We start from the raw sequence: 26,314 nt of genomic DNA, 5'->3' as shown, positions 1-26,314 counted from the left end.
GGCTCAGTGTGTCAGTGGTGACACTGAATGAACGTTTGTTCGAACTTGAACCGATGAAGCTTATTGATTGCAGTGATGGCAGAGGAGGAAGATTATTATGTGTGATTACACAGTGATATTGTATACACATCTATGGGGATGATAATAAAAGTTTTAATGACAGGTAGAAGGAGGGAGATAGATAAGGTGGATTATAGGAAAAAGAGGAGCAAAGACTAGGATTTGGAGATCAGTAAATCTTCTGCAACTACGGTATATCATTAGAGAATATATCTAGTTTTTCTGTTATCGTTTCCCTTCCCCACTCTCTCCATCTCTTTTTCTCTCTCTCCCTCTCTCTTCCTCTGTCTCCCTCTTTCTCTCTCTGTTTTCTCCTCTTAAATCAGAGCCCCACTGAGACCCAGGACAGACTTGCACAACCTCACTGCAGAGTAATTACGTGGAAAACACTCTCGCACAGATATGCGCGCACACACACACGCGCGCACACACACACACACACAACCCCCTGCCACTAGCTCAGCTTTTCCCCTCCCTGCTCTGCCACGGGGCAGATTGATCCCATCCTGTTATCTCCATCTTACTGGGACACACACAACATGTTACGTAACTGAGGTGCTATTGAGTTTTATTGTAATTGAGAATGTAAAGGGTTAATCTAATCAAAGTGGTGTGTGAGAGGTGATGAGTGATGGTTGGCTGGCCCAATGTGATGGGATGGGGGCTGGACTGTTGGTGGGGGGTTGGGGCAGTAAATCTACAGGCAAGAGAATTGTTGCTTCAAGCAGGAGCCCCCCCCCCACACACACACACATACACATACACACATACATCTAAAGCCCATGAAAGACCTTCGCATGTAGCCTGGTCACAAAGTCTCAGCCTGATTGTCTTAAATGTATATAAAACAGGAACACATGTTGTTGTGGCTGGTTTGACCTTTCTAAACATCTCCCATGAGCACTCAGAGCTCCGTCAAAGCCCAGAGTGTAACAATGATGTGATGACTGTAGATGTGGTCTGCAGTACATATGATGGAGTTGCTTGGTTCTTTTCCCTCCCTGCAGTGCTCCTTTCTGCCAAAATTCTCCATTCACATAGAGACCAAGTATGAGGACAACAAAGGCAGCAACGACAATGTGAGTGTGTATTAGATGCTTTGTGTCGAATGTCTGTCCAAGCTCAGTGTTCGTTTGTGAAAGCATAACGTGTGTGTCTGCGTGTGTGTTTGTATGTGTATATGTGTGTGCATGTATATGTGTTTGTTTCGGTAGCAGCTCCCCTAAAACGTACTGCCTCCGACACTCAGACACACACACTTCACCCATCGCACATCTGATAATTGTCTCCTCATCCCTTATTACTTGACTCCTTCTTCCATCTCTCCTTTTTGACAGCCCTTCGGGGGTGTAGACTCACCTTCAGTCTTAAGAATAATTTCATCAGTAGAAGAAAATAAAATGTCATGTTCAACTTCAGCAGATGTAGTTTGTGTGCACTGCAGATGGGGTTAATTTAGGAACGGTGCATACAGTATTTAAATACTTCCCTACTTTGTTGACTTGTAGATTAACTGTAATCTATTGACATTTATAGTTGAGGGGTTTCAAAAGTTATATTATTATTTATATTACCTTTATATCTCTGCCTAAAATCAAAGAAAGGTAATCTTACTGTAGCTCACTGTATGGTAAATAATCTGATTTTAAGCAGTTTTGATGACCCTCACCTTCAGAACATTTGAATCATCGTCTCTTTATTTAACTCTCTGTCTTCTCTGCCAATTCCGGATGTAGAACAACTTCATTCATGCCGCGGCTCTTTACAAACGAAAAAGGTGCTGTTTGGTGGTGTTGGGAAGGGTGGTGCTAAATCCCCCCTACCAAGCTCCTGCTCTGCCATCCCGAGTGAACCCCCTCTCACGCTGAGCTAAATCCCCCTTTGACTCTCACTTGCGTCAAACTGATGATGCAGGCTTTGATGGGGAAGAACCCTCTCATCTGTTCAACCCAGCGCAGCACCCCCCCCCCCCCCCCACATACACACCCACCACCCCCCTTCAAACACTCTAGTTGTCATCAGATTCGCAGAGGTGGCAGAGCCGAGGCTTATGCAATGCTATTCCTGGCCAGGGGCACCAGCAAGATTCCATAGCCCCACCTAGTGGTTGGTGTTGGTCGCAAACTTGTTCTCTACAGTGTACAAAGTCTGAAGGTAGCAGTAGTTTAATCTTTGTCTATTGTCTAATCTAATAAAACTATACAGTCTTCTGAACTGCCATCTAAGGTGTGGTTCAGTGGAGTAGAATCTCTACATATGTCTGCCTGTCTGTCAGTCTACTAATCTGCCTGTCCTGCCTGCTTATCTGTCTGATTTCTTCCCGTCCCCCCCTACCCGTCTCTCTATACAGTCCCTATCTATATACATTCCTCTCTTATTCTCACTTACCATTCCCCCCACTTCCGAGTCGGATTTGACCTACAAAGCCATAAAGTAGCACTTATCCTAAACCCACAGTCTATGACTCAACCTGTTCTTAGATGATGCCACCGTCAATCACACACAGATAGTCACCATTGCTTCCTGTCTCTGTCTGAGTCACACTCGCTTCAACAACTATCCACGGTCACCCTCCACTGTCAGCCAGCAAGCCAACCCATTTGCATGTGTCGCCCGGAAAACTTGAGGTGTGAGTCACACTCCTTGACACAAAGCGAAAGCTTTTTAGCGTGGTATTGGTAACAATCAATGGCTGACTCCAGAGGTTGGTTCAGCCTACCCAAGGATTGCAGCAATTATATTTGAGGCACTTGCGTCATGACACACCGTGCGTCACTTCCTCAAAGTCAGGGTCTGAGGTGATTTTGCATGTGTAGTTTCTCTTTCATTCTCACTGTCTCTCTTTCTCCATATTGTTCTCTCTCCCTCTCTGTGTAAATGTTCACAGCTAAAGGACACAATACAGGATTCCCTAAGATTTTTTTCCTCCTCATTTTGCTTTTCTCTCTTCTCTTTTTAACCTTTCTTTCCCTCCCTCAGATCTTTGAGAGTGAGCCCAAGGATGAGGAGACGGAGGTGTGCTTTGTTGACATTGCCTACGACGAGATCCCTGAGCGCTACTACAAGGAGTCAGAGGTGAGGCAGGTCAGAGGTCATCCCTGCTGGAAAATCAATGGAGGAAATTGATGGAGAGAACCGAGGGTTTCGTGAAATACTGTAGGATCAAGAGGGTAGGGAGTGGGGGAGGATGGTGCATGGGCCCTGAATCCTGCTCCTTTTCTATCTTTTATTTATTTTATTTAACCTTTATTTAACCAGGAAGTCTCATTGAGATTAAAATCTCTTTTTCGAGGGAGACCTGGCCAAGACAGGCAGCAGCATAAAAAACACAGAGTTACAGACAGAAAAACACAGAACAAGACAAGTTAAAAGAAACTAAAAGCTAAGAGCTAAGAAACAGTGACGTAGAGTTAATTTAAGAAACATTTACATATTAGGGAACCTGCCTCTTTCTTTCATTCGAGATTTAAAAGTAGTCAGTGATATTAGTTCCCTGAGCTTTAAAACATTCTGCAACATATTCCATGATGAGGGGGCAGAGTACCCAAAAGCCCTTTTTCCCATTTCCGTTCTGGCATTTGGAACAGTGAGCATAAAAAAATCCAGAGATCGCAAAGAATATTGTCCGACACTTCTCTGGTTGATGCAAACACACAGGTAGTTAGGGAGCAGACCAAGGATTGCCTTATAAATAAGGGTGTACCAATGAGAGAGCCTACGGGTGGCCAAAGCAGGCCATCCTACCCGAGAGTATAACTCACAATGGTGAGTCAGAGCCTTACAGTTTGTAATGAACCGCAGCGAAGCATGGTAAGCTGCGTCCACCCTACGAAGACAGTTATCAGAGGCATGCATATAACGATCTGCCACTGCCACATATCTGCCACTCTGCAATACAACCAACCGCCCATACACCCTCACACACATGCCTCGCTGAGACTGAGCGTCACCGTAGCGGCGACAGAAAACCACTTCCTTTGTTGACTGTTTTCTCATTAGCATATGTCACAGTCATGGCCAGGACCCTCTACGTCCTCAGCTGATACCTGGCATCGCTTTCACCACCATCCGCCTGCTCCTCTCCTTCATGTCCAAGTCACCTCACTTCAGGGTGACATGGGGATGAAAGGATGATGAGAGGGAGGAAGGGAGGGAGGGAGTGTGGAGGTTGTCCATAATCAGACGGAGGGTTGTTATCTTTCTCTGACAGCTTCACTCCTCTCTGATAGCTTGCTGACTATTTGTCTCTCCAAACTGTGCGGGCGAGCGAGAGCGACGGAGAGAGAAAAGAGATGGGCTTTGTATGTGTGTATGTGTGGGAGTTTTAAGGTGGTATCACAGGAGTGGTGATAGTATAAGGCCTGTTATCATGACACCAAAATGAGCTGACAGCCATGTCTCCTGTCTGATCCCAGGTCTGTCTCTCTCCCTTTTCATCCCCTTACCTGAGCTAGGGAGTCAGGTGGCTGAGCGGTTAGAGAATCGAGCTAGTAATCAGAAGGTCGCTGGTTCGATTCCCGGCTGTGTCAAATGAATTGTGTCCTTGGGCAAGGCACTTCACCCTACTTGCCTCGGGGGAATGTCCCTGTACTTACTGTAAGTCGCTCTGGATAAGAGCGCCTGCTAAATGACTAAATGTAAATGTAGCTAATAATAGCAACAAGATATTTCTTCAATGCTAAAACGGGAAGCCAACCAGCCTGTCTAGGCATATTTGGTATTGAGAGCAGCCATTATTTAGAAGACCAATGGTGGCTGTGATTTTAATCAACAGAGCAAAGTAGCTTATCTTCTCTGTACCAAACCCGGCTGATCTGACAACAGAAAGGATGATTTGGAGACACAGATTCAATCCAAAAGACTGAGATAAGGACTTACACTGGCAGAGCATTCTGATGTACTTTTCTTTTTATAAACCAGAAACCATGCCCAAGCTAGCTTTGCAACTTGACTGCAGATTCGTGCTCAAACACTAGCTCCTCCTCCTCAATTGGGCCCAGCATTATCCGACAAAAAGCCACGTCTCATCTCCAATCGCACCACCCTGAGCGCCTCCACAAGAGTGCCTTGGTGGACATGTAGAGTGACACTTCCCTTCACACCCGCTCAGCAGTGAACTGCACGACCCCCTCTAATGAGTGTTGCCTGTATAATTAGCCCAAAGGGAAAAGTGATTAATGTGTGAGTGTTACTGTTTGTAATGAACGACCCCCCCCCCCACACACACACACAGGGAGAGAGTGTGCCCCCCTCATTTAGCACAGTGTGACTCCAGAAACACTTCTTGATGGGGGGGTCATGTTCTCCTCTGCTGAGGACAAACACAGTGGAGGCGTGAGGTAGACAGAGGTCGGGAAGTTGGAAAGGATAAAATAAAAGTGCAAAATTATGTTGAAGGAAAATCTTCATATGAGAGAATGGAATCCGTCTTTTTGATACCAAATAAAAGATGCATCAATAAGAAAGCAGATATCAGATTATTGTACGGTACTGTCCTGACGGTATCAGATGACATGTTAGCTTATGCTGGTCTTTGAACAGAAACTTTATGTCAACATGGAAATGTACTGATACTCTCTTTTGGCCCTCATGGGGATCTGTAGGACTTACGCTACTTTAAGTCAGAGAAGACATCTAGAGGTCTACTGCAGGAGGGCTGGATTGATAGCCAGGAGCCCATCATGTGCTCCTACAAGCTGGTGACTGTTAAGTTTGAGGTGTGGGGACTGCAGACACGGGTGGAGCAGTTTGTCCACAAGGTCAGTCCGAAAAATTGCTATGCTCTCAATCAGTAAAATGCCATACATACACAAAATCACACACAGAACAGAGGAACACAAGTCACACATACACTCAAAATACAGACAGACACACACCTACACACAGCAAAGATGGGTGACAGTCAATGTCAGAACCTTTCTGCCACAGGACATCCATCTGTGACAGATATATTTACTCCATTTGCCGAACTTTTCTTTTCCTTTGCCCCCCACTCTCTTCGAGCTGTCCCTCTCCTTGCTCCAGGCTTTCTTTCTCCCCTAGCACACACACACACACACACACACAGTTACAGGTTCATTACTCAGATTGTGACACCAGCCATGCTTCACATTTATCAATGTCCCTGAGGAGATATGGTAGAGAGACTATATATTGCTGCACATTCACTTTCACCACCTCCAAAGTTCTCTGTGTCTTACTCTCTCTCTCTCTCTCTCTCTCTCTCTCTCTCTCTATCTCTCTCTCTCTCCTACCTTCCTCTTCTTCTCCTCTCTCTCTGCCTCCACCTCCTACCCTCCTTCCCTCTATCTCTCTTCTCAGGTGATTCGAGATGTCCTCCTTCTTGGACACAGACAAGCCTTTGCCTGGGTTGATGAATGGATTGGTATGCTTAAATCTATGTCCAAATCTATCAGTACTTCCAAGATAAATTGTCTGTGTACAAGCCCTGTGGGTGTGCTCTCACACATGTGTCACACGTGTGTGTGTGTCTGTGTCTGTGTGTGTGTGTGTGTGTGTGTATGTGTGTGTCTGCAAGTGTTTATAAGCATGTGTTCTGGGACATGGACTCCTTTCTAAATACATTTGAATTTGACTTTACAGTTAACCTTCATTACAACGATTGATCTTTTTTAATAGAACTACTTTTATGTAAAGCCCCCTGACAAAGCACGACTTTCATTATGGTTTTATTGATTTGCTTTTCCTAACTCTGTCACTGGCTGTGTTCATTGGACCTATAAATGAATCTGTGTAGGCACTTTAAACACAGTAATTACACGTCTCCTGCCCCTTTACCAGCTGACATTCTTCGGTTAGCTTTGTGAAGGAAGTTAAGCTTCAGAAAACATATCTTGTGTGTGTCTAGCCTGCTGTGCTTTGCTTGTAAAACAACATGTTTTGCTAGTCCACCTCAGATGCTGTACTTGAAATGGTGTACAAATCTTTGGACTGAGATTCTGTGTGAAATATATTCACACTTCTGCACACTAGAAACTGTGCTTGCACCCCAGGTTTGTGCATTCAAGAAAGAGACAGCACTAGTGTGCAGTGTGTTTTCAAGACAGGAGATTTCAAGGCCACACTAAAGCTAGCCCTACTCACATGCAGAAGCTGAGTATACATAAAGTAGCTTTAGGGAAATCCAGTGTGCCTCATTCCTGGACACAGCTCCATGTTGTGTCCGTACTATGTCCTACCTTCTGCAAAGCCCTATAGGAGACCTAGTACAAGGTAAAGTGTCAGCTATTTTACCCCAGAGCACCCTTCCCTTACTCACCCTTGCTTCTTTAGCATTCCTTATGAAGGCCAAATCAAATACATGGATTTCAACAGAGAGGACAATAAAAACAGCCATTCCGTTTCTATTCAGACACCTGTTTGAACGCTAGTCTTAGAACCCTGTCCAAATACATTCCTTATCTGTAGAAGCCAGCTTCCACTGTGTATTATCCCAGCCTTTGCTAATCTGGCTTGTTTCCCACATATAACATGACACCATCCATCTCCTCCACTCACGTTACCTTAGGCTAGATTATCCCCTCTGCCATCCTCAACTTGGACCTGCTTCAAAGGCCTACTGTCAGCTTAGAAAGACCTACCTAACAGAAGGTTGCCGCGGCGCTCTGCAACCTCTCTACAGAACGACATGTTGCAGTACACCAGACAAATGCATGGAAAAGCCAACATTAAAGTTTGCCATGCCTAACAACAGCATTGCTTGAACTCACTAGTGGACAACCATGACACATGCCATGTATTGTATGTCTTTACATTGTCACTGCTGTTGATTTGCTTCTTATTCCACTATTTAGTGTAATCAGTTCAGTACATTATCCCGAACCAAATTCACTTCACTGTATTCTGCTAAATGCTTGGAAGTTTCTTTGTATGGCCTTTGTATATACACACACTCACACATGCACAGATACAAACACGCACGGACAAACACACACATAGTCAAACATACAAGCAGTGGGTGTGTAGAATGTGTGAGACTGTATTCACACATTAAGGATTTTCCCACTTGGATAAAAAATGTGTTTCTTAGGTTGACGTAAACAGATGCCTCTGCAGTCCACATACAATAGACAGTCACATGATCCTATTCTCTCTCCTTTTGTTCTGGTGAAGACATGACCATGGACGAGGTGAGACAGTATGAACGCGCCACCCAGGAGGCCACCAACCGCAAGATTGGCACCTTCCCGCCAGCTATCTCCATCACAGAAACTCCTCTGCCCTCCCATGCCCGTGGTGGTCCCTCCAGCGCCCCCTCCACCCCTCTGTCCACCGAGGCCCCCGAGTTCCTTTCTGTGCCCAAGGACCGGCCCCGGAAGAAGTCTGCCCCGGAGACTCTGACCCTCCCTGACCCTGGCCGTAGGGACTCAGGGTTCAGACTGCCCAGTCTCTTCTTCTGGGGCTCCAGTACTCAGCCTGAATGAAAATTGAGGGGTGGAGTTCCCTGACAACGTTACGTGCAATTTAAAGGGGATGGCTATATCTGTTATGTACCTTCAGCCAATTCAAGTCAAAGAGTGGGATCGTAGACCCAGACATCAGGAAGGAGGCTCCTAACTCACCTCTCAAGCCTCCTCCTATCAGTGTAATGGGGCGCTAACCAGCATCACCAGCCAGTAAGCTTAGGTGGTTAGAAGAACCGTTTACCTTTCTCAGATACAGTGCAATCAAGTGGGATTTAGTGTGTAGTCAGATTCAGTGTAGTGTACATTCCTGTAAACCTTCTTTTCAAAGTACCAGTCTTTTTTCATGTCTGATTATATCTCAGGGGATGTTGCCTAGATACATGGAGATGATGTTAAAGAAATCAATCATCAGTCCGCACACTTAAGTATTTATGAATATTGATACATTTGTCTTCTCACTCAATTTTCCCTATTGTTTTTGAAATCTCATTTTGTAATTTCACACATTTATTGTGTGTTTGGATTTTGATGGGTTCATGTGAGTTGTTGTGAAACTGTTAAGTAACATGATGGAATTATGGGAAGATTGAGCCCTGTATTTTTGTATATATGTATATTAAATAATTATTATCTACTGTGCAATGATGGAGTAATTGATGTCTCCCAGTGCAATCAAATTACTGTAACTTGTGCATAGAAGGGAGGAGATTAATATGTATGCTGGAGGGTCACTCTGTAGTTGGTTCTGGGTATTGGTTTGGTTTTCCTGACAACCTGTCTTTAATTGAAAATGCATGGTTTTGAATACAGCTTCTGCTTTTTCTGATTTAAACTAGGGAACTCTGTATGTGAAATAATTGTACACTATATACTGTTTTTCTTTTTGTATTTGTCTGCTAGTTGTTGTAATTTGGCTTTTGGAGGTTATATTTGGTAAAGCTGCTTTAATGCTCAGTTCATTTGCAAGTAAATCAGTCAACTTTATATTGCAGGTGTCTGTTTCTATATACAACAAATAAATACATTATCACATTTAAAGATATGTTTCTATATATTGTTGTTCATATTTATTTGGCCAGGATTATCTTACGTGTCGTCAATTATAGACATTCACAGTATTGGTTTTAGGGTCTGTGTGTATGCGTATGTATGCATGTGTGCGCATGTGCGTGTATGTACTTTTATTTTGAAATGTCCACCCATTGCCATCCGGAACTACACGCTCTTGCCAGTGATTCGCATTGTACCAAGCTACAGTAGTATGTACGCTAAGTGAAACGCCAGAGGTAGAATGAAGCTGTAGCCTTATCTCTATAATGTATCCTTGTACGATTTTCGACATGTCTTGTAAGGACGTGCAGCCTAAAGGTGAGTTTTGTACACTTTCGATCAGGTCACAAAATCCATTTCAAGGATGCCTGGCTTGGTTTAGCTTAGTTAGCTAGCTGCACTACTCAAGGTCCTGACTCCTAATACAAGTTGTTTGATGAGTTCAGTACTGTTTGCTTTAAGTATGTTAGACTACGCCTTATCATATTGTATGTTTTGTGCAAGTGTCAAAATGACTGACATTGAAAGTGTCTTTTCAGTAAGTGCGAGTTTCTACCTAGGATGTAGCAAGGTTGGGTCAATAACAATTCGACTAGTAACCAAAATAACACATGTACTAATAAACTAATGTAACTCATCGACTCGTACAGTAATTGACGGAATAACTACTAAACGACGTATCCCATCCCTCAGACGGGAATATTGTTTAGGGCTGCTGCTGTGGGGTGATGGTAGGCTATGACCCAGGGGCTCAGAGTCCTACTCTGGCTCCAGAAGAGGCCGCTCTTGCTGGGTCAGCTGCTGGCATGGTGACACGGGCACTCATCAGCCCTCTGGATGTCATCAAAATTAGGTTCCAGGTATGTAAAAAAACAACAACAAAAAAACAAAAAAAAGAAGAACATTGATGGTAACATTGATGGTTTTCATGTTTGGCTGTTTAGTTTTGCTGCATATTTCTGATGTGAGTCACAGCACCACACCCAAACCCTGAGACACTCTTAGCATGCCCAGTCCCTCAGAGCTCACTGGTTACCATAACAACTGCCTTGTATTGTGTGTTAAACATATTATGTCGTACTGTGTCTAAGTCCGTGCAACCTCACATTCACATTTATGTCTGCCCTGTCTGAAAGTCTGCTCCCCCCAGTTGCAGATAGAAAGAGTGTCGTCCCGGCAGCGTGAGGGGAAGTACTGGGGTCTGTACCAGGCCTCGCGCAGTATCCTGACTGAGGAGGGGCTGCCTGCCTTCTGGAAAGGTCATGTCCCTGCCCAGTTCCTCTCTGTCTGCTTCGGAGCTGTCCAGGTAGGTAAGACATGCTGTAGGCTGCTGTCTGTACACTGTTTGGCTGCGACTAGCAGATCTGTCGCTTGGTTGGAGCTACATTCATCTACATTCTATTCATCATTTTTAACATTAGAAAATATATCCGACTTATAGCAAGGGCACAAATAACAATATGAATAAGCACTGAACTGTCCTGGGATTTATCCTGGAGGCAAACTGTAATGCCTTGACATCTAGACATATCACATGATAGTTAATTAAAGGGCATCACATGGCATGCTCTGTTTTACTACAATAATCCTCTTGTATTTCATTGGTTGGCACTGCAGTTCCCTAAGAGACCTTTTGGCTCTGTCTTCTCCAGTTTGCCAGCTTTGAGGTTTTGACAGAGGGGGTGCACAATAGTACCCAGTACAACAGTCAGACCCCTGGGGTGCATTTTGTGTGTGGGGGACTGGCTGCCTGTTCCGCCACGGTGGCCTGTCAGCCCCTGGACACCCTGCGCACCCGCTTCGCTGCCCAGGGAGAGCCTAAGGTGAGGGACAGAGGGGACCTTAATTAATCTCTGTGTGTTATTACTGAAGTTTTGAAAACTGTTTAATGCCCATGCTGGACTTAAAGGGATATTTACTTTCAGACTGAGGCACAAACGTTGGACGGTGCAGATCTTTCTGTTGTCGACATCCGTCATGTTTTCTCAGGTTTATCCGAATCTGAGACATGCTGTGGCCTCTATATACCGCACTGAGGGAGTGCTGGCTTTCTACAGCGGCCTTTCTCCTACTCTGGTGGCTGTCTTCCCCTATGCAGGAATGCAGTTCTTCTTCTACAATGTCCTGAAGAAGCTCATGGGGCCACCAGATAAGGACAGTGGCGGTTAGTTCAAATTATTGGCGCCATGGGTCATGGCAAATACACACACACACTCGTGCACATATGGAATGTGTATAACTCATTGGTTACTTTTATGGAGTACTTGACTGCAGATCAAGAAGTTCCAGCCACTACCTACCCTCATCAATCGCTTTACATAAAAGCATCAGCCAAATGAATACAATATATAACAATGTGTTACAAATATTCCATCAGTTATCAGGTATAGATTACAACCAAAAATATTGTCCCCTGTGTTAGTATTTATGGTGTGTCTTTCTCTAGGAAACCTCAAAAGCTTGGTTTGTGGCAGCTGTGCAGGAGTGGTCAGCAAGACCCTCACCTACCCCTTTGACCTCTTCAAGAAGAGACTACAGGTAGCGGGGTTTGAGGAGGCCAGAGTCAAATTTGGACAGGTACGCACGCTCCTAAGGTTATTCAACCTGCCATTGTCGTAATTGGCTGTCAAGGTTAAAGGTAGATGCAGATCATGCAATGATGTTTATTGATCCATGATGTTTACAGTTAATGACAGAGAAATACCAGGGAGTTATTTTGTGAGGGGGTGGGTATTACCCACAGCAAATCTACCGTTAAGGAACGTAGACGGCAAGGGCCTGTTTTGAAGGTATGTTGTCTCTGTCATGTCCAGGTGCGTAGGTACAAGGGCTTTGTGGACTGTGTACTGAATATTGCTAAAGAGGAAGGCATTCGAGGCTTCTTCAAGGGACTCTCTCCTAGCCTGGTGAAGGCAGCTTTCTCCACTGGTTTCACCTTTTTCTGGTATGAGTTCTTCCTAAATGCCATGCACAACCTCAAGGGCAGGCGGTGAGCTATGGGAAATACACCAGGGACACTGGAAGAGGATGGATTGAAAATGTAAGATGAAAAGAAAAAAGAAAAGAAGAGGGGTTTGGCGCAGTCACTCTTATGATGTAATCTACATGCGATGACCTTGTCAGCATTCAAGTCAACGTCACTGTTAAGTCTCAGGACTTTAAAGTTAATTTGAGAGATGAAACTGGGTACTTTATTTTTACGTGTGAGGAAATGAGTTAAGTTTGTTCTTTGTGTCTTACCAGACAATGTTTTTTTCTGAATGTGTTCCCATAACGTCATGAATCATCCTTTCATTATTAGTTATACACGGAGTGTATGAACCAGGGGTTTTCGCAGTCAGATAGTCTAAATCTAAATTTGCCGTTTATCTGTCCAGATGACCAGTTTTCAACCATTAGGCCTGTTTGCGTTCACTGACATGGAAACTGAGGGATAGAAGCACGGCAGCATGTTGAATGGGTTAAGATTCAGCGTAATACTAAATATTGCTATACTATCTAAAGAAAGGGACACAGACTAAGATATTGGGGGGGGGGGGGGGGGGGGGGATTGCCCAAGTGAAAGGGAATTGTCAAAAGTTGTCGTTTTATCTCTTTCCCTATTATCTACCTGAGTTGACCTATTTCTGAACATATATGTTTTTCAATTATAATTGTACTGAGATCATGCATTGATCTTATATTGACTAAGGATAAAGTTAGTTTCCTTTCAACACTATTTTTTATCTCTACATATCATGCCTGATATTTGTTTGTTCAAACCTTCTCTTTTTTCTAAGACCGTTTAAGGATTTATTTATGAACCTGCATCTCAAGAACTCAATGCCTACTTTTGTACTAATAAAGACCGTCTGATCTATACAGTCTATGGTCTGACCATATCCAAAACTGTAACAAAATTGTTGGTCCGACAATATATTGCACTTTGTGTATGCTTTGCTGGAAACTGATGCTCTGTAAATGTGTTGCAGGTAATACTATATTTTGAAATACATGTTTATTAAAACTTCTCAAACGTAAGTGATGGGAGTAATGATACAACAATGTCATTTAAGGAATTAACTTTCCTGAAGGTTCAGTTTCTCGTTTTAAATGCTTTGCACTTTACGCTCAACTGAGGGCAGTAGCATCCAGATACACGGTTAGGTGAGCCCAGAGCCATGACAGATTTGGAATTAATACTTGGAAAGTTGATTGGTCGTCAATTCTGCGCACGCGCCCTGGGATCACAGGAAGGAAGCCCAGGTTGTGTGTGAAATGCAGACGTTTCGTCTAGTTGAAGTTTAGGTCAGTTTGACTATTGAAAATTATATTGTTTTCTGTCTAGTGCTTGTGATTTTTATGAAAATCGTTAATAATTTATTGTCAAGAAAATGTACTAGACTAACCAGATTCTGAAAAATAAGACAGCCAGCTAAAGGTAGCTGCAGCTGTGCTAACGCGCAAACATTTTGACGGACTACCAGTGTGGCTAGCTAACGTTATACAGTTGATACGAGACCGACCAAGCAATGCGTGTGTGTCCTCCACCGACTAGCTTCGCTAATTAACTTTGTTGTGATGTGACATTTGCTCTCTTGTAAACTTCAGCTGGTTAGTAAGATAACGTCCGAGCGAATTGTTATTTACATTTCCTTCTGCCACCGGTGATGCTATCATATCACCGACTGATAATATCTATGGTCATGCTTCCATCGTCAGAAATAATGAGAACGAATTCCGGTCCAATACATGCTTAACAAAAGTTGTGCTACTGCAGGGGAAAACAGTAGCCTATTAGTAAATTGTTGCTAGCATTGCATCTAACGATAGAAGTGAAGCATCCATTAAAATGAGCATGAGGTGAACTCAATGTGTTCGCTTAATCCCTCACATCCCCTCATGAAAGGTCTGGTAGGCAGCCACATTGATGACTACACAGATTTGCTGCCTAGCTTTTGTACTGAGACAAATTGTTCTGTGGTTCTGTTTTAAAGAATTTCGCCCTTTTCCAGCCTCGGTCGTTTTTGTAGTCCACCGTGTATGTTAACCTCATTCGAATACTTTGTAAGGCGATCGTGGCATGTGAAATTGGTCGTTTTGTAGTAACATTCATTTGACCTTAACACTTTTAAGGTGAATGTCATAATGTACTTGCTCATTCCAAACGCCACTAAACTACTCTGCATTGCATGTGTAGCTTAGTGTGACAACTCCCTGGTTGTAAGTGGATGCTACACTACATAGTATGGAGAACTCTACTAAAGAGGACTACAAGATCCAGTCATTTGACTTGGAGACTCAGAAACTGTTGAAAACGGCACTGAAAGGTTAGTTCCTCTTATTACATAGAAAACTGATTAAATGTAGTAATTTTAAAATGGACTGTTTTACATCAGTCTGTTTTATGTTGCAGTGTGTTTAGTTCTTCATTTAGCTTATTCTCAAAGCAAATCTTTGTCCTCAGATCCCAGTGCAGTGGACCTGGATAAGGTCTCCAATGTCATTGTGGACCAATCTCTGAAGGACCAGCTCTTCAGCAAAGAAGCTGGACGCATCTGTTACACTATTGTTCAGGTAAGTAGTACTACTGTCTACAATGAACTTATGTCAATAACCAGAATCATCACTGACAACTGATGCACACTACATGACCTCTCTATTTGACCTTGCTCTCTACTGCCCTCTCAGGCGGAGGCCAAGCAGAACAATGGCAGCGTGTTTCGGCGGAACCTTCTGAACCGCCTGCAGCAGGAGTTCAAGGCCCGGGAGGAGACACGGCTCCGCTCGCTGCAGGAGTGGGTTTGCTACGTCACCTTCATCTGCAATGTTTTTGACTACCTCAAGGTGAGAGAAAGCTGCATTGTGTGAGTTTTGCGTCTGCTCTGCCAGCTCTGTCATTGATCATGTTTACATTGAACACTATGACCTTCTTGTGTTCTAAATTCTCAGGTCAACAACATGCCCATGGTGGCTCTGGTACACCCTGTGTTTGACTGTTTGCTCAGACTGGCTCAACCTGATGCTCTGAACAATGAAGAGGAAGTAAGTTCCTACACAAATACAGTAGTTCTTCAAATCTCTATCTACAGATGAATTGCTTTCAAAGGGTATAGATGTAGACAACGACAGTTTATTTTAGAGTTAAGGAATGCTTCAATACTTCAATCCGAAACGCTCCCGGCTTGACTGTAGGTGGACTGTCTGGTGCTGCAGCTGCACCGCATCGGGGATCAACTGGAGAAGATGAACTACCAGCGGATGGACGAGCTCTTCTTCCTGCTGCGGGATGGCTTCCTGCTCCTGGAGGGGCTCAGCTCCATGGGCCGGCTCCTTCTGCTGGAGATCCTGGAGTTCCGGGCTGGTGGCTGGACGCTCAGTGACACGGCCCAGAAGTACTACTACAGTGAAGTCTCCGACTGACCTCGGAACGTGCACCGACGTAGGGGAGGAGGCCTGAGGGCAGTGTGTCTTGGGCTGCTTAGCTGGGTTGTTTTGGTGTGAGGATGGTTATGAAGCTGGCTGAAGCGGCCAATAGACTAGCCACCAGACGACTAGGGTATGTTCTTCTAGTTGGAGTAATTGATCTTCTAGTCGATTGGAGTAAGAGATCTTTTCCTTTTAACATTTTTAAGTTTAAATGTTTCTTTTAAGAATCAATTATGAATAAGGAGAAGGCAGGGGTTTGGGCAGTGGACTATTAAGATTGTTGAGAGTTGAGAAAGAATATACATTTTTGTTCAAACTGCCACGTGGAATGTGCAATTGACAAAAAAAGGACAAAGATTGTTGTTGCTAAGATTTTTATATTTAGTTTGCATTTGGTGCATTTAGTACTTGACTGAAGTTCACATTCCTCTTGAAGGCAGATTTTCTTTTAAATGCCTTTTATTGCTTGACATTCCAGATTTCTGAAACATTTAACAATTTTCACTTGAGGCATTGGAATAACATACCTGACAGACAAATACAGATTATTGAAGGAGACTGAAGTACATTGATTTGGTTTTCTGAACCATATTTTATGATATTTTATTATATTTTTTGTAGTTTTAAAGGTGAAATAGGAAGAAACTCAAGTTTTTTTGTTCTGAGTTGTTTGGGAACAGAGTCCCAAGCCACTTCTCAATGGCATAAGTTCAGCAATTTTTTGAAGTGGTATTGACATTTCAGAGACAGTCTGGCCTTTACATATGAACACAGTTTTTCTGTGTAGGAATGGAAACACAGCATTGGACGATGTTCATAATTTGAATTGTGGACCAAGTTTTCAAAACCTTCATGGCAGCATTTCACTTAAGGTGGATATTGACAATAATTTCCTATTTAAAATGTACCAATGGACCATGGTTAGGCTAGGTTGGGATAGGCTACACACAAGGGGTTTTCCAATGGTGGTTTGTGCAACAAACCTTTCTGAAGCAACTTTGGTGATACAACAGGTGCCAATGTACTGACAGCAATACACCCAAATCAGGTCAATGCTGGCAAAAAAACATACAATTTTACTGGTGTTTTTTATACCCAAGATTTCTTATTTATAGAGGTATATTTGGTGCTACAAAATTGAAGATGCAGTTATCTTGTTTAGCTACTGTTTTATTTGTGTACACTGCCACAATACTGACTATATAAATTAAATAAGCAGATAATACTTTTTACAGATTTTCTAAAATGTTTTCTAAAATGTACCTGAAGATCCCACCAGCACTAACACTTTGTTGACATGGATGTTCCACATAGTAGTTTGGAGTATTGTTACTTTTCTGATTTGAACAGTGTGCTGACAGCTGAACAGAGATCATCAAAGCAGTGCCTTTTGATTCACTGCACACAGGCTTGGAACAATTGCAGAGCTTTTTCTGGAGAATTTTTTTTGTTAAGTGACAATAGCTACCATAACTAAAAGATGTTTAACACATATTGGGCTGTTTTTATTTATTTAATAGATTTAAGTAACCTGTACTTGAGCTTAATTGAGCTTTTTCGCTAGTTGTCGGTGGTAATGCAGACTTACCAGTAGTAACAATGTGAGCTACTAACCAAGTTGCATGACTGCTAGTGGGTACTGCCTTAGGTGTAAGCCTTCTAGTCCAGATATACTTTTGGGGTTCAAGTACATTCTTTATAGCTTTTATTTTTAAGATATATTTGTGTATTTATTACAATATTCAGACACTACATCACCACTGTAATAGGGTTGCAAGTGAACTAGAAAAGTTTTCCTGATGTCATGTCTTTTCTATCTAATTACCAAATATTCTGGAACCTTTTTTACATGTACCTATTCTGAATACAGATGGTTCCTTGGTAGGATGGGTCTTAGACTTATATTTTTATAGAAGCATTGCCATCAATAACTTGTTCCAAATGAAAAGTTCACTGCTTGGTTTCCATTTTTCAGTACATTGATTGACATGTTGATTTGTTAAAATAAATCAAACTGGGTAAAATGTGTAGAACAGCTTTCCTTTTATATGTTATGTATATCAGTGGTTATGTAAATGCATTTCAATAATCAACATTTCACATTTACAGTTACTTCACATTAAGTTTTTATTGAGCCTTTCAAAATATTAAAACAGAAACACGGTGACAAATCATTGTTTAGATCACTGTGGAAATACACCATTTTGAATATATCACATCACTTTATTTACAATATCTGTCAATACACAGACCAGATGTCGAGTTGTATACTGTGAATCCACTTTCCCCTCAGACACTTGGAAAGACAACCACATGAAGCAGTTTGTTTCCATTCTTGAGTCACCTTTTGAAGTTGATCGATTTACCACCAGCGATAGTGGGCATAAGCTCTGTTGGCTTCGGCCATCTTGTGCATTTCATGTTTCTTTTTGATGACGTTACCCTCCTTGACATAGGCAGCTAGCAGTTCTTGGGACAGTTTCTCGTACATGAGTGTGCGTCGATGCTTGTTGTCCCTGCACTCTCCAATCATCCACTTCATAACTAGGAAACGCTTGCGGTTCTCAGTCAGGGGGATGGGCACCTGCAGGTGGGTCAGACACAATAAGAACAATTAAAAACTATCTACACATTGTGCAATCGCAACCAAAAATGTCCAAGACGCTTGAGTGAAACGTACCTGGTAGTACTTGCCCCCTTTCTGTATGCTAGCCAGGCCAATGACAGGTTTGCAGTTCTCCAATGCTTTGTGAAATATAGCGTAAGGATTACACTCTATCTCTGCCTTGTTACCATCGGGAGCTTTGTGGTACTTCTCCACCTGTTTCCTCTTTATGGTTTCCAAAGTCTGTGGGGAGAGAGAGAGATACATGCTCTTGCCAAACTCCTATCAGTGGCTGAGAATCAAATTGTTGAAAGCATTCCAATACACAAGTTCCAAGAGAACAGGTTCCCTTACCTGATTCATAATACCTCTTGCTGTGACCTTGTCGCCATCTTTCATCATCATGTTGATGAATTTGCTATAAGAAAAATTAATAATAATAATTTATTACGATATAGGAGATAGAAACTACAGGGAAACTGCATCCCATTTCATGTTTCCTCTTACTTCAAATCTGGTTCTTGGAATAAGGAGCTTGTGACCCCACTTGTTGCTGCCTTTATCGGACTGACAGCCTTTCGCTCGCGCTCCTCCTTCTGCTCAGCCGTTAATTCGTTCTCCGGAATTTCGTACACGTCTTTCCGAGGGTCTGGCTCCAGGTAGTATGGATTGTATCTGCTCCATCTCACTGAGAACACTCTGGTGAGACAGACGTACGGGTTGTTCATGTTAACTGATTACATACTTGGAAAGCATTCAGAAGCACATCTCCATACAAGCGTTGTACGCAATGAGTGAGATCGAGAACTGAGGTTCAGTTAGCCATCCACCCAGACTTTCTTGTACAATTTTCTTACTTCACAGTCTAGCTGTTCATATAGTCTGCTTGGGTAGCAGTGATTTGTTTCTAATACTGGGTCTGGTAACCATTTTCACGAGATTAAACACATATTTCAGATTTCGCATTCCTAGTGACTGACAAACCAAATAGGCTCTTGACAAACTACATTGCCAACAACATCATTGTCACTGTTCGAGTGTACCAGGCAAGGGATACTGTACTAGCAAGCTAGGTAGGACAGTGACGAAAAAGTAATCTTGTTAACTAACTACAATGCAAATACTATCCTATAAATGACCAATGAGATGCTCTATAAATATTATATATTGTTTTGTCAGTAAGATAATGACTTGCCTCGGTGTCCAAGGTTTTAATAAACCTGTTATGGTCGCAGCCATCTTGGATAATGTGGATAGAGATTGAGGACCCCAGTTTAGTATCTGTAGCTGATGCCTTCAAATAAAATAAAAAAATTAAGAGAGTCCCTATTATTGTCAAGAATTAACATAATTCTGCCAATCGATATTCTAATATATCTTATAAATGAAAAGTTCAAATTTGAGTACATATATGTATTGATTATGTTTATTCGGTAAGATTGATTCACTGATTCTCGCGCACACATTGGTGACATCACACGATGTTTGTAGTGCTATGGCGTACCAGGAAGGGGAGACGCTTGAATCTTGGCTCAGTAAGTGATTCACTTAGTTAGCCATTCATTTAGTAATGATATAGTAATTGTCCTAATGCATTCCACTGAATGAACAGCGATGCTGTCTTTATGCTAGCTGTCGTACTTTCTTCAGTTATCTAAAGGCAACTGCGTTCGATGTATTTCAGATCTAGGATCTGTGCTCCCCACATCATTCATCCCAGTAAAAGAGAGCTAGGAACTGAATCTGGGTCTGTTTTCTTTGGCGAGATCTAGCGTGTCAGTCAGTCTGACATATTTCTTGGGATGTGGAACTAGACAGTTCTACTTTTTCAATTGGCAATTGAAAAGAGTAGCAGCTATGTTGATTTGCCTAAAACTAGGCTATTGTTCGAGGACCAGCCCATCTTTTGCTCCGAAATGGCTAAAGCACATACGTGGGGGGATGACAATCCCTGCCTTGTGGAATTGATCACAAGACAGGCTGTAAAAGATAAATGCTATTGAATGGCAAAAGGAAATGGTTAATTTCATGGCCTTTGTGAGATCTTTTCAATGTTCAATCTTCTCGTCTTAGCTGAATGTGTAAGGCATACTTGTGCTTTGCTATCTGATCACAGATAAAGCCACCCATCCAAATAACAGGCAAGAGGACTGGGAGTACATCATTGGCTTCTGTGACCAGATCAATAAGGAATTAGAAGGGTACAAAGTATTTCATATAAATGAATTTTAGATGTTAGCCTATGTGAGCAAATGTTGGGATTCAGTCTAACCTGCACTCTTTGTGTAGGCCCCAGATAGCTGTAAAGCTGCTTGTCCATAAAATCCACTCGCCTCAAGAATGGGAGGCCCTTCAGGCATTAACAGTAAGGACCTTATTAATAGACTCTGTATCCTTTCTCTTCCTACTACATAAAATACAAATCAAGTCCATGCTGACTGAATGAGAACCACCTCACTTGCAGGTATTAGAGGCATGTATGAAGAACTGCGGGAGAAGATTTCATAATGAAATTGGAAAATACCGATTTCTGAATGAGCTGATCAAAGTGGTGTCTCCTAAAGTGAGTTGACATGTTATCCTGTTATGTGTGTATGTTGTTAGTGAAACGATATGCTATGTGTCTACCATGGGTCACTACCGAAGCCACATCCCATTTCCCCTCCCCTGCAGTACATGGGGGACAGTGTGTCAGAGAAGGTGAAGATGAAGATCATTGAGATGTTATACAGCTGGACCGTGGTCTTCCCTAATGAGGCCAAGATCAGTGAAGCCTACCAGACCCTTAGGAGGCAAGGTGAGAGACAGACAACACCGTCTCACATTTCCTTACATCACAGCCAATATAATGAACCGATTTCAGAGCAGTGTTACTTCTAACCATCATATGGTCCAGGTCTTGTAACTGCAGACCCAGATGTGCCGGTGGACAAGACCCTGATCCCATCGCCCCCTACACGCCCCAAGAACCCTGTGTTTGATAATGAGGACATGGGCAAGGTGAGATAGAGGCAAGGCAGACTACAGCTGGTCTGTCTGCTAAAGATTGGGTGTTTTATAGGTTTCACGGTTATGAACGGACATGTGTGTTTGGGTATGTGTAGTTGCTTGCAGAGCTTCTAAGGAGCAAGAATCCAGAGGACCTCCAGGAGGCCAACAGGCTCATCAAGAACATGGTGAAGGAGGTCAGAGAGCAATAACACCTTCATGCTTCCTACAGAAATGACCAGGCACTATTCCAATAGACACATGGTTGTAGATCAAGTTTCAATGGGAAGAAATCTACACCTAGCTATTCACGTGTGCAACAAGTCCTACACATTGGCTAGTCACAGGAGTTCACTGCATGTATCATCAACGCAATACTGTTAACAGTCAATAGGACCCAGGGTTGATTCCTGTATATGTAGTAAGCAGATGTAGTGACACTGCTGTTTGTCCAGGATGATGCCAGAGTGCAGAAGGTCAGCAAGCGCATACACACCCTGGAGGAGGTCAACATCAATGTCAAGCTCCTGAGCGACATGCTCACGCACTACGACAAGGACAGGTCCTCTGAATCCGACCGAGAACTCATCAAGGTGTGTCTTCAGCTTGTGTCGCGTACATGCCTGACAGACACACGCCTCACACCTCTTTTTGCTTGAAGATTGAAAGTCTTTTTTGTCATTGTCATTTCAGGAACTCTACAACCGCTGTGATAAACTGAGACGTGCTGCTTTCAAGATGGCCACTGAGACGGAAGATAATGACACAAATTTAGGTGAGATTATCGTGTAAATCTGATGTTGTAGTTCAACAGTGTGTCCCTGTACCACATGTTAACCTATGGCCTTTGCAGGAGACATCCTCCAGGCCAGTGATGACCTCTCACGGGTAATCAACTCCTACAAGAAGGTTGTTGACGGTCAGTCAATCAATGGGGACTATGAGGAACCTAAACCTGTTGTTGGTGATGGTGAGGGGACCACACACAAACACATACACACAAGGAGAACTTTTTTGAAATGTTTTAATGTGAGACACTTTCACACACACTTTCTCTCTATGTATGCTCACCCTCTCTCTCTCTGTATCCGCCGCTCTCTCTGTCTCGTACAGAGACCACAAGGAGCAGTGACTCCACAGAGACCTTGATCGACCTGGCTGGCATCGATGTTCCCAACCTCAATCCTGCTCAGCCTGCCCCTCTCCCACAGCTCTCGGACCCCACCTCGGCCAATCCCCTGGGTTTTTCCATCCCGGTCTTGCCTCCTCCACCAAAGAGACTGGCTGGGCTGCATGCCAGTCAGACCAACAGCCCCAGCCATTCGGCCACTGACAGGGCCTCCACTGCGCTGTCTCTCCTCGATGATGAACTGCTTTGCCTGGGTACTCGGGAACTTCTGCTTATCAAACCCCTCTCCTCAATGAATTATAGAAAGCAGTATCTCCATAACTAATGGATTAGTCTAATCTTTCATTTGGGTTCTGACATCAATCATATACTTACATTCAGCTTTGTCAATTGTCAGGCCTGAATGATCCAGCCTCCTCACTTAACAGCCACTCCAAACCAAAGCTAGATGAACTATCCAATCAGTGGACCTCCTTACAGGTACAGGTTCATCTTGTGATCCTCCCAAGAATGTTTTTTGCGACAGCATTAACAAGCAAAACACACTGAGATATTGTTGGGAAAACCTCTTGTTCTCTCTTTCGCAGGCCCCTGAGCCCGGTGTGGATCTGTTTGGCAGCATGTCAGGGTCAGTGTTCTCTCCGGCCCCTGCCCCGCAGACCTCCACAGGACCACCAGCCCCGGCCTCCACCAGCCTGCAGGACCTGCAGGATCTGGCCATGCTGGACTTTGGAGAGCCCAAGAGGTGTTCTGGCTCATGTTACCTTGCCTTCTGTACTGTGTTAACAGCTTCCCCAGTGACAGACTGTTCCTGTTTCGTAACCAAGTTACATGTCAAGGGAGATTCTCCTGCCAAATGTCTTTGTCTTGTCTTCAGCCTGTGTCTGGGAAAACTTGTACTACCCTGCTCATGTACTTTGTGTTTTACTTGTATTTTTCAAACGGTGCTCATTCTGTGCTTTTTAATCGCCAGTTTGCCTGTCCAGATGAACACTGTCGGTGGGTTTGGAATGGCAATGGGCGTGCCACCCTCCATGGCCGGGCATGCCCCCGCTGCCTCCCTGCTGCCAGGCACCATGCCAGGCTCCCCCGCGGTGTCCCATGCCAAGGCCCAGATGCTGGGTTCAGCCCCAGGCAGCCCCCTGTTTCGCTCCTTGTCCCCCATCCACCCCTCCCTCCAAGGGGGTAGCCCAGCCAGAGGGCCTGAGGTGTCCCTGTCCAACGTGCATGTTCCCCTGGAGGCCATCCGACCCAGTGAGTCCTGGGGAAGGGAGTACGAGAGGAAGGGGTTGGGAGGTTTGGGGCTGCTAAAGCCTTCATTGAACATTATTGTTGTATTATTATTGTATTGTAGTATTGCATATACAGTACACTGTGAATGAAGTTCAGAGTTAACAACCTTTTGCAGATATGCATGTGTGCAGATACACATTGAAACACAGTCCAGATCCATACCTCCATGTCAAGATGGCATCCAATCCCGGTCTGTGATTGGCCTCTCCTTCTGTCTCCAGGTAGAGTTTTGCCAGTGACAGCCTATGACAAGGATGGGGTGCGTGTGCTGCTCAACTTCGCCTCTGACTGCCCCCCTGGCAGACCTGACGTGCTGGTGCTGGTGGTGTCCACGCTCAACACAGCTCCTCTCCCTGTTCAGAACGTGGTCCTGCAAGCCGCCGTGCCCAAGGTAGGACATTCAACACGCCTGTTATCACAAAGCCACACATTCTCATAGGTATATAAACATGATGCATGGTGCATATGTAAACACACATACAGTATAGATCCTGTATAGACATCCTGCAGTTACCACGTGAATCCCTTCTTTACACTCTCAGTCTATGAAGGTGAAGCTCCTGCCCCCGTCGGGGACAGAGTTGGCCCCCTTCAACCCCATCCTGCCCCCAGCCTCCATCACCCAGGTCATGCTGCTGGCCAACCCGCTGAAGGTAGGAGACTTCCTGTACAAACAGGAAGTACAGTACTTGTTCATTTTGGGAGCATCGCGCCACCCAGTATACAACGAGATAGTGTTTGAGCCGTGAAGAACATTTTGTAGAATGGTCCATCATGCCTCTCGTCTAACAAATGTTTTGATTATGAATCTATATGAATTTGAATGAATATATATATTAGAGGCACCTGGATAGATATGTCGGTTAAAACGGGTGTGTATGTGTTGCAGGAAAAGGTGCGTCTACGGTACAAGCTGGCGTTCACCCTGGGAGAGCGAAAGTGCACAGAGGTGGGCGAGGTGGACCAGTTCCCCCCTGCCGACACATGGGGACACCTATAGCAGAGCCCCCTTACTACCCCTTACATCCACCAGAGTGGGACAGGGCAGGTTACACTCCATGATGGGGTATGGTAACCACATACCTCAGAGAGAAAGAGAGAGGGTGGGAGAGCACTGCTGCAATGATAACAGAACAACTACAGTCACTGTCAGCCAACTATTCTGTAAATGTTTTTTTATGTCGTTTTCAAGTTTGATTTCTGATCCATTAACGCACAGATAGCTTAAAACGTCCTTGTAAGTCCATTTAAAATGCTCATTTTATTGTATCTCTTAGCGAGATGATTTAAGATGGAGAGGTTCTGCTTATGGTGTACTGTAAGCTAGCTGCTAAAGAGTTGCAGAACTATTAATTTACTTGAGTTTAGCTCAGCCTACTGAATATATACTTCAAGCTATATATTTATGATGAGAGTAATGTTTTCATATCATTGGGAAACTATTTAGTTCAACTGACGTATCAGACAGCAAGTGCCAGCTCCAGTATTTAGATGAGCTTGTGTGTGATAGGAAGACTAGAAAAAGTGGGTTGATATTTTGACTGGATATCCAGCGATCATTCTCATTACATGCTTGTGACATGATTTAAGTGAATCAAATTGTGTTTGTTATACTGTATTAGTTATTTGGTTTTCTGGGCCATCTTTCAAAGTCAAATATGACTATGTTGCATCTTGTTGGTCATGCCATTACTCTTGGCACCATAAGGGTATTTATAAATTGACATCATTCCTAATTTTGGCATGCTGTACTTTAAGAGTACTTGTTTACGTTCCCAGATTCTCACCATCTTGTGTTATCGTGGAGTATTTGACAGGAATCACAGAAGCTAAAATATGATTTTGTTTTGTTCCATTTACCTTTGTCAGCATTGGAATTATGTATTTTATTTATTTTAACATTTTAGTATTTCAGTGCATCACTGAACAAACCAAGTTGAATATAGAGTGAACCACAATTACAAGGGTGAAGACATTTGTAATTAAATGACAGAATTGCAACTGTGAAATTGGGTCATTTCTAGTAATTGTGTAAACAGTGGGTGATGTGTTAATGTATGTGTATAATAAAAGATAACTTATCTGCTAGGCGCTGAACTATGTTTTGCTAAGGACACGTCTGACCTTAACCCACCTTCCACCTCTTGGTTGGTCTTGACCATGGGGAATTAGGAGAAACACATAGGTGTGTGTGCTGTACATAGACGTACTTGTGTTCTGCTGTAAGAGAGGTGAAACATACATCTATGTGTAATGTAGATCTCGGAAGACATTTTGTTTGTACATACTGTATTACATGTGTGCCATCTGCTGCATGATGAATAAATAGTCTTTCAAAAGATTTTCATGTGCTTT

At 43.4% G+C, this 26,314-nt stretch overlaps 5 protein-coding genes across 6 annotated transcripts in view; 4 read left to right on the top strand and 1 right to left on the bottom strand.

The window, feature by feature from the left end:
* LOC134012214 (cytoplasmic phosphatidylinositol transfer protein 1-like) overlaps positions 1-9,528 on the top strand; it is a 45,024-nt gene extending 35,496 nt beyond the window's left edge. Inside the window, exons 5-9 of the mRNA XM_062451959.1 lie at positions 1,068-1,139; positions 3,040-3,135; positions 5,664-5,819; positions 6,382-6,445; positions 8,194-9,528. Of these exons, the coding sequence (XP_062307943.1) occupies positions 1,068-1,139; positions 3,040-3,135; positions 5,664-5,819; positions 6,382-6,445; positions 8,194-8,504 (699 nt within the window). The 3' untranslated portion in view covers positions 8,505-9,528. The remainder of the gene's footprint in view (positions 1-1,067; positions 1,140-3,039; positions 3,136-5,663; positions 5,820-6,381; positions 6,446-8,193) is intronic.
* Positions 9,529-9,702: 174 nt separating this feature from the next.
* On the top strand, positions 9,703-12,737 carry slc25a19 (solute carrier family 25 member 19). Its single transcript, XM_062451923.1, has 7 exons — positions 9,703-9,854; positions 10,230-10,396; positions 10,687-10,842; positions 11,189-11,359; positions 11,526-11,700; positions 11,983-12,113; positions 12,350-12,737. Exons 2-7 carry the CDS (start codon positions 10,265-10,267, stop codon positions 12,527-12,529), a joined length of 945 nt encoding a protein of 314 aa, XP_062307907.1. The 5' UTR covers positions 9,703-9,854; positions 10,230-10,264; the 3' UTR covers positions 12,530-12,737.
* Positions 12,738-13,683: 946 nt separating this feature from the next.
* On the top strand, positions 13,684-17,373 carry mif4gdb (MIF4G domain containing b). Of its 2 annotated transcripts, none has more exons than XM_062451944.1 (6): positions 13,684-13,823; positions 14,716-14,845; positions 14,983-15,092; positions 15,207-15,362; positions 15,468-15,560; positions 15,711-17,373. In XM_062451944.1, the coding sequence occupies exons 2-6, from the start codon at positions 14,764-14,766 to the stop codon at positions 15,936-15,938; spliced, it is 669 nt and encodes a 222-aa protein (XP_062307928.1). In that variant the 5' UTR covers positions 13,684-13,823; positions 14,716-14,763; the 3' UTR covers positions 15,939-17,373. The 2 variants fall into 2 exon arrangements, with proteins under 2 accessions (XP_062307928.1, XP_062307935.1); XM_062451951.1 differs by lacking the exon at positions 13,684-13,823 and adding an exon at positions 13,855-14,129.
* A 913-nt stretch (positions 17,374-18,286) lies between these two features.
* On the bottom strand, positions 18,287-19,818 carry mrps7 (mitochondrial ribosomal protein S7). Its single transcript, XM_062451935.1, has 5 exons — positions 19,745-19,818; positions 19,057-19,248; positions 18,904-18,967; positions 18,625-18,792; positions 18,287-18,528 (listed from the first exon to the last, which is right to left on the bottom strand). Exons 1-5 carry the CDS (start codon positions 19,786-19,788, stop codon positions 18,307-18,309), a joined length of 690 nt encoding a protein of 229 aa, XP_062307919.1. The 5' UTR covers positions 19,789-19,818; the 3' UTR covers positions 18,287-18,306.
* Positions 19,819-20,008: 190 nt separating this feature from the next.
* Positions 20,009-26,300, top strand: gga3b (golgi associated, gamma adaptin ear containing, ARF binding protein 3b). Its single transcript, XM_062451838.1, has 17 exons — positions 20,009-20,084; positions 20,666-20,750; positions 20,839-20,914; positions 21,014-21,112; positions 21,223-21,346; positions 21,446-21,549; positions 21,654-21,734; positions 21,993-22,130; positions 22,231-22,312; positions 22,391-22,507; positions 22,651-22,920; positions 23,064-23,146; positions 23,254-23,411; positions 23,640-23,920; positions 24,181-24,350; positions 24,502-24,612; positions 24,849-26,300. Exons 1-17 carry the CDS (start codon positions 20,045-20,047, stop codon positions 24,957-24,959), a joined length of 2,130 nt encoding a protein of 709 aa, XP_062307822.1. The 5' UTR covers positions 20,009-20,044; the 3' UTR covers positions 24,960-26,300.
* Positions 26,301-26,314: the final 14 nt, after the last annotated feature.

This window comes from Osmerus eperlanus, chromosome 2 (assembly GCF_963692335.1).
Source record: "Osmerus eperlanus chromosome 2, fOsmEpe2.1, whole genome shotgun sequence".
NCBI classification, from domain to species: Eukaryota; Metazoa; Chordata; class Actinopteri; order Osmeriformes; family Osmeridae; genus Osmerus; species Osmerus eperlanus.
This window is presented reverse-complemented; position numbering and strand designations above follow the sequence as displayed.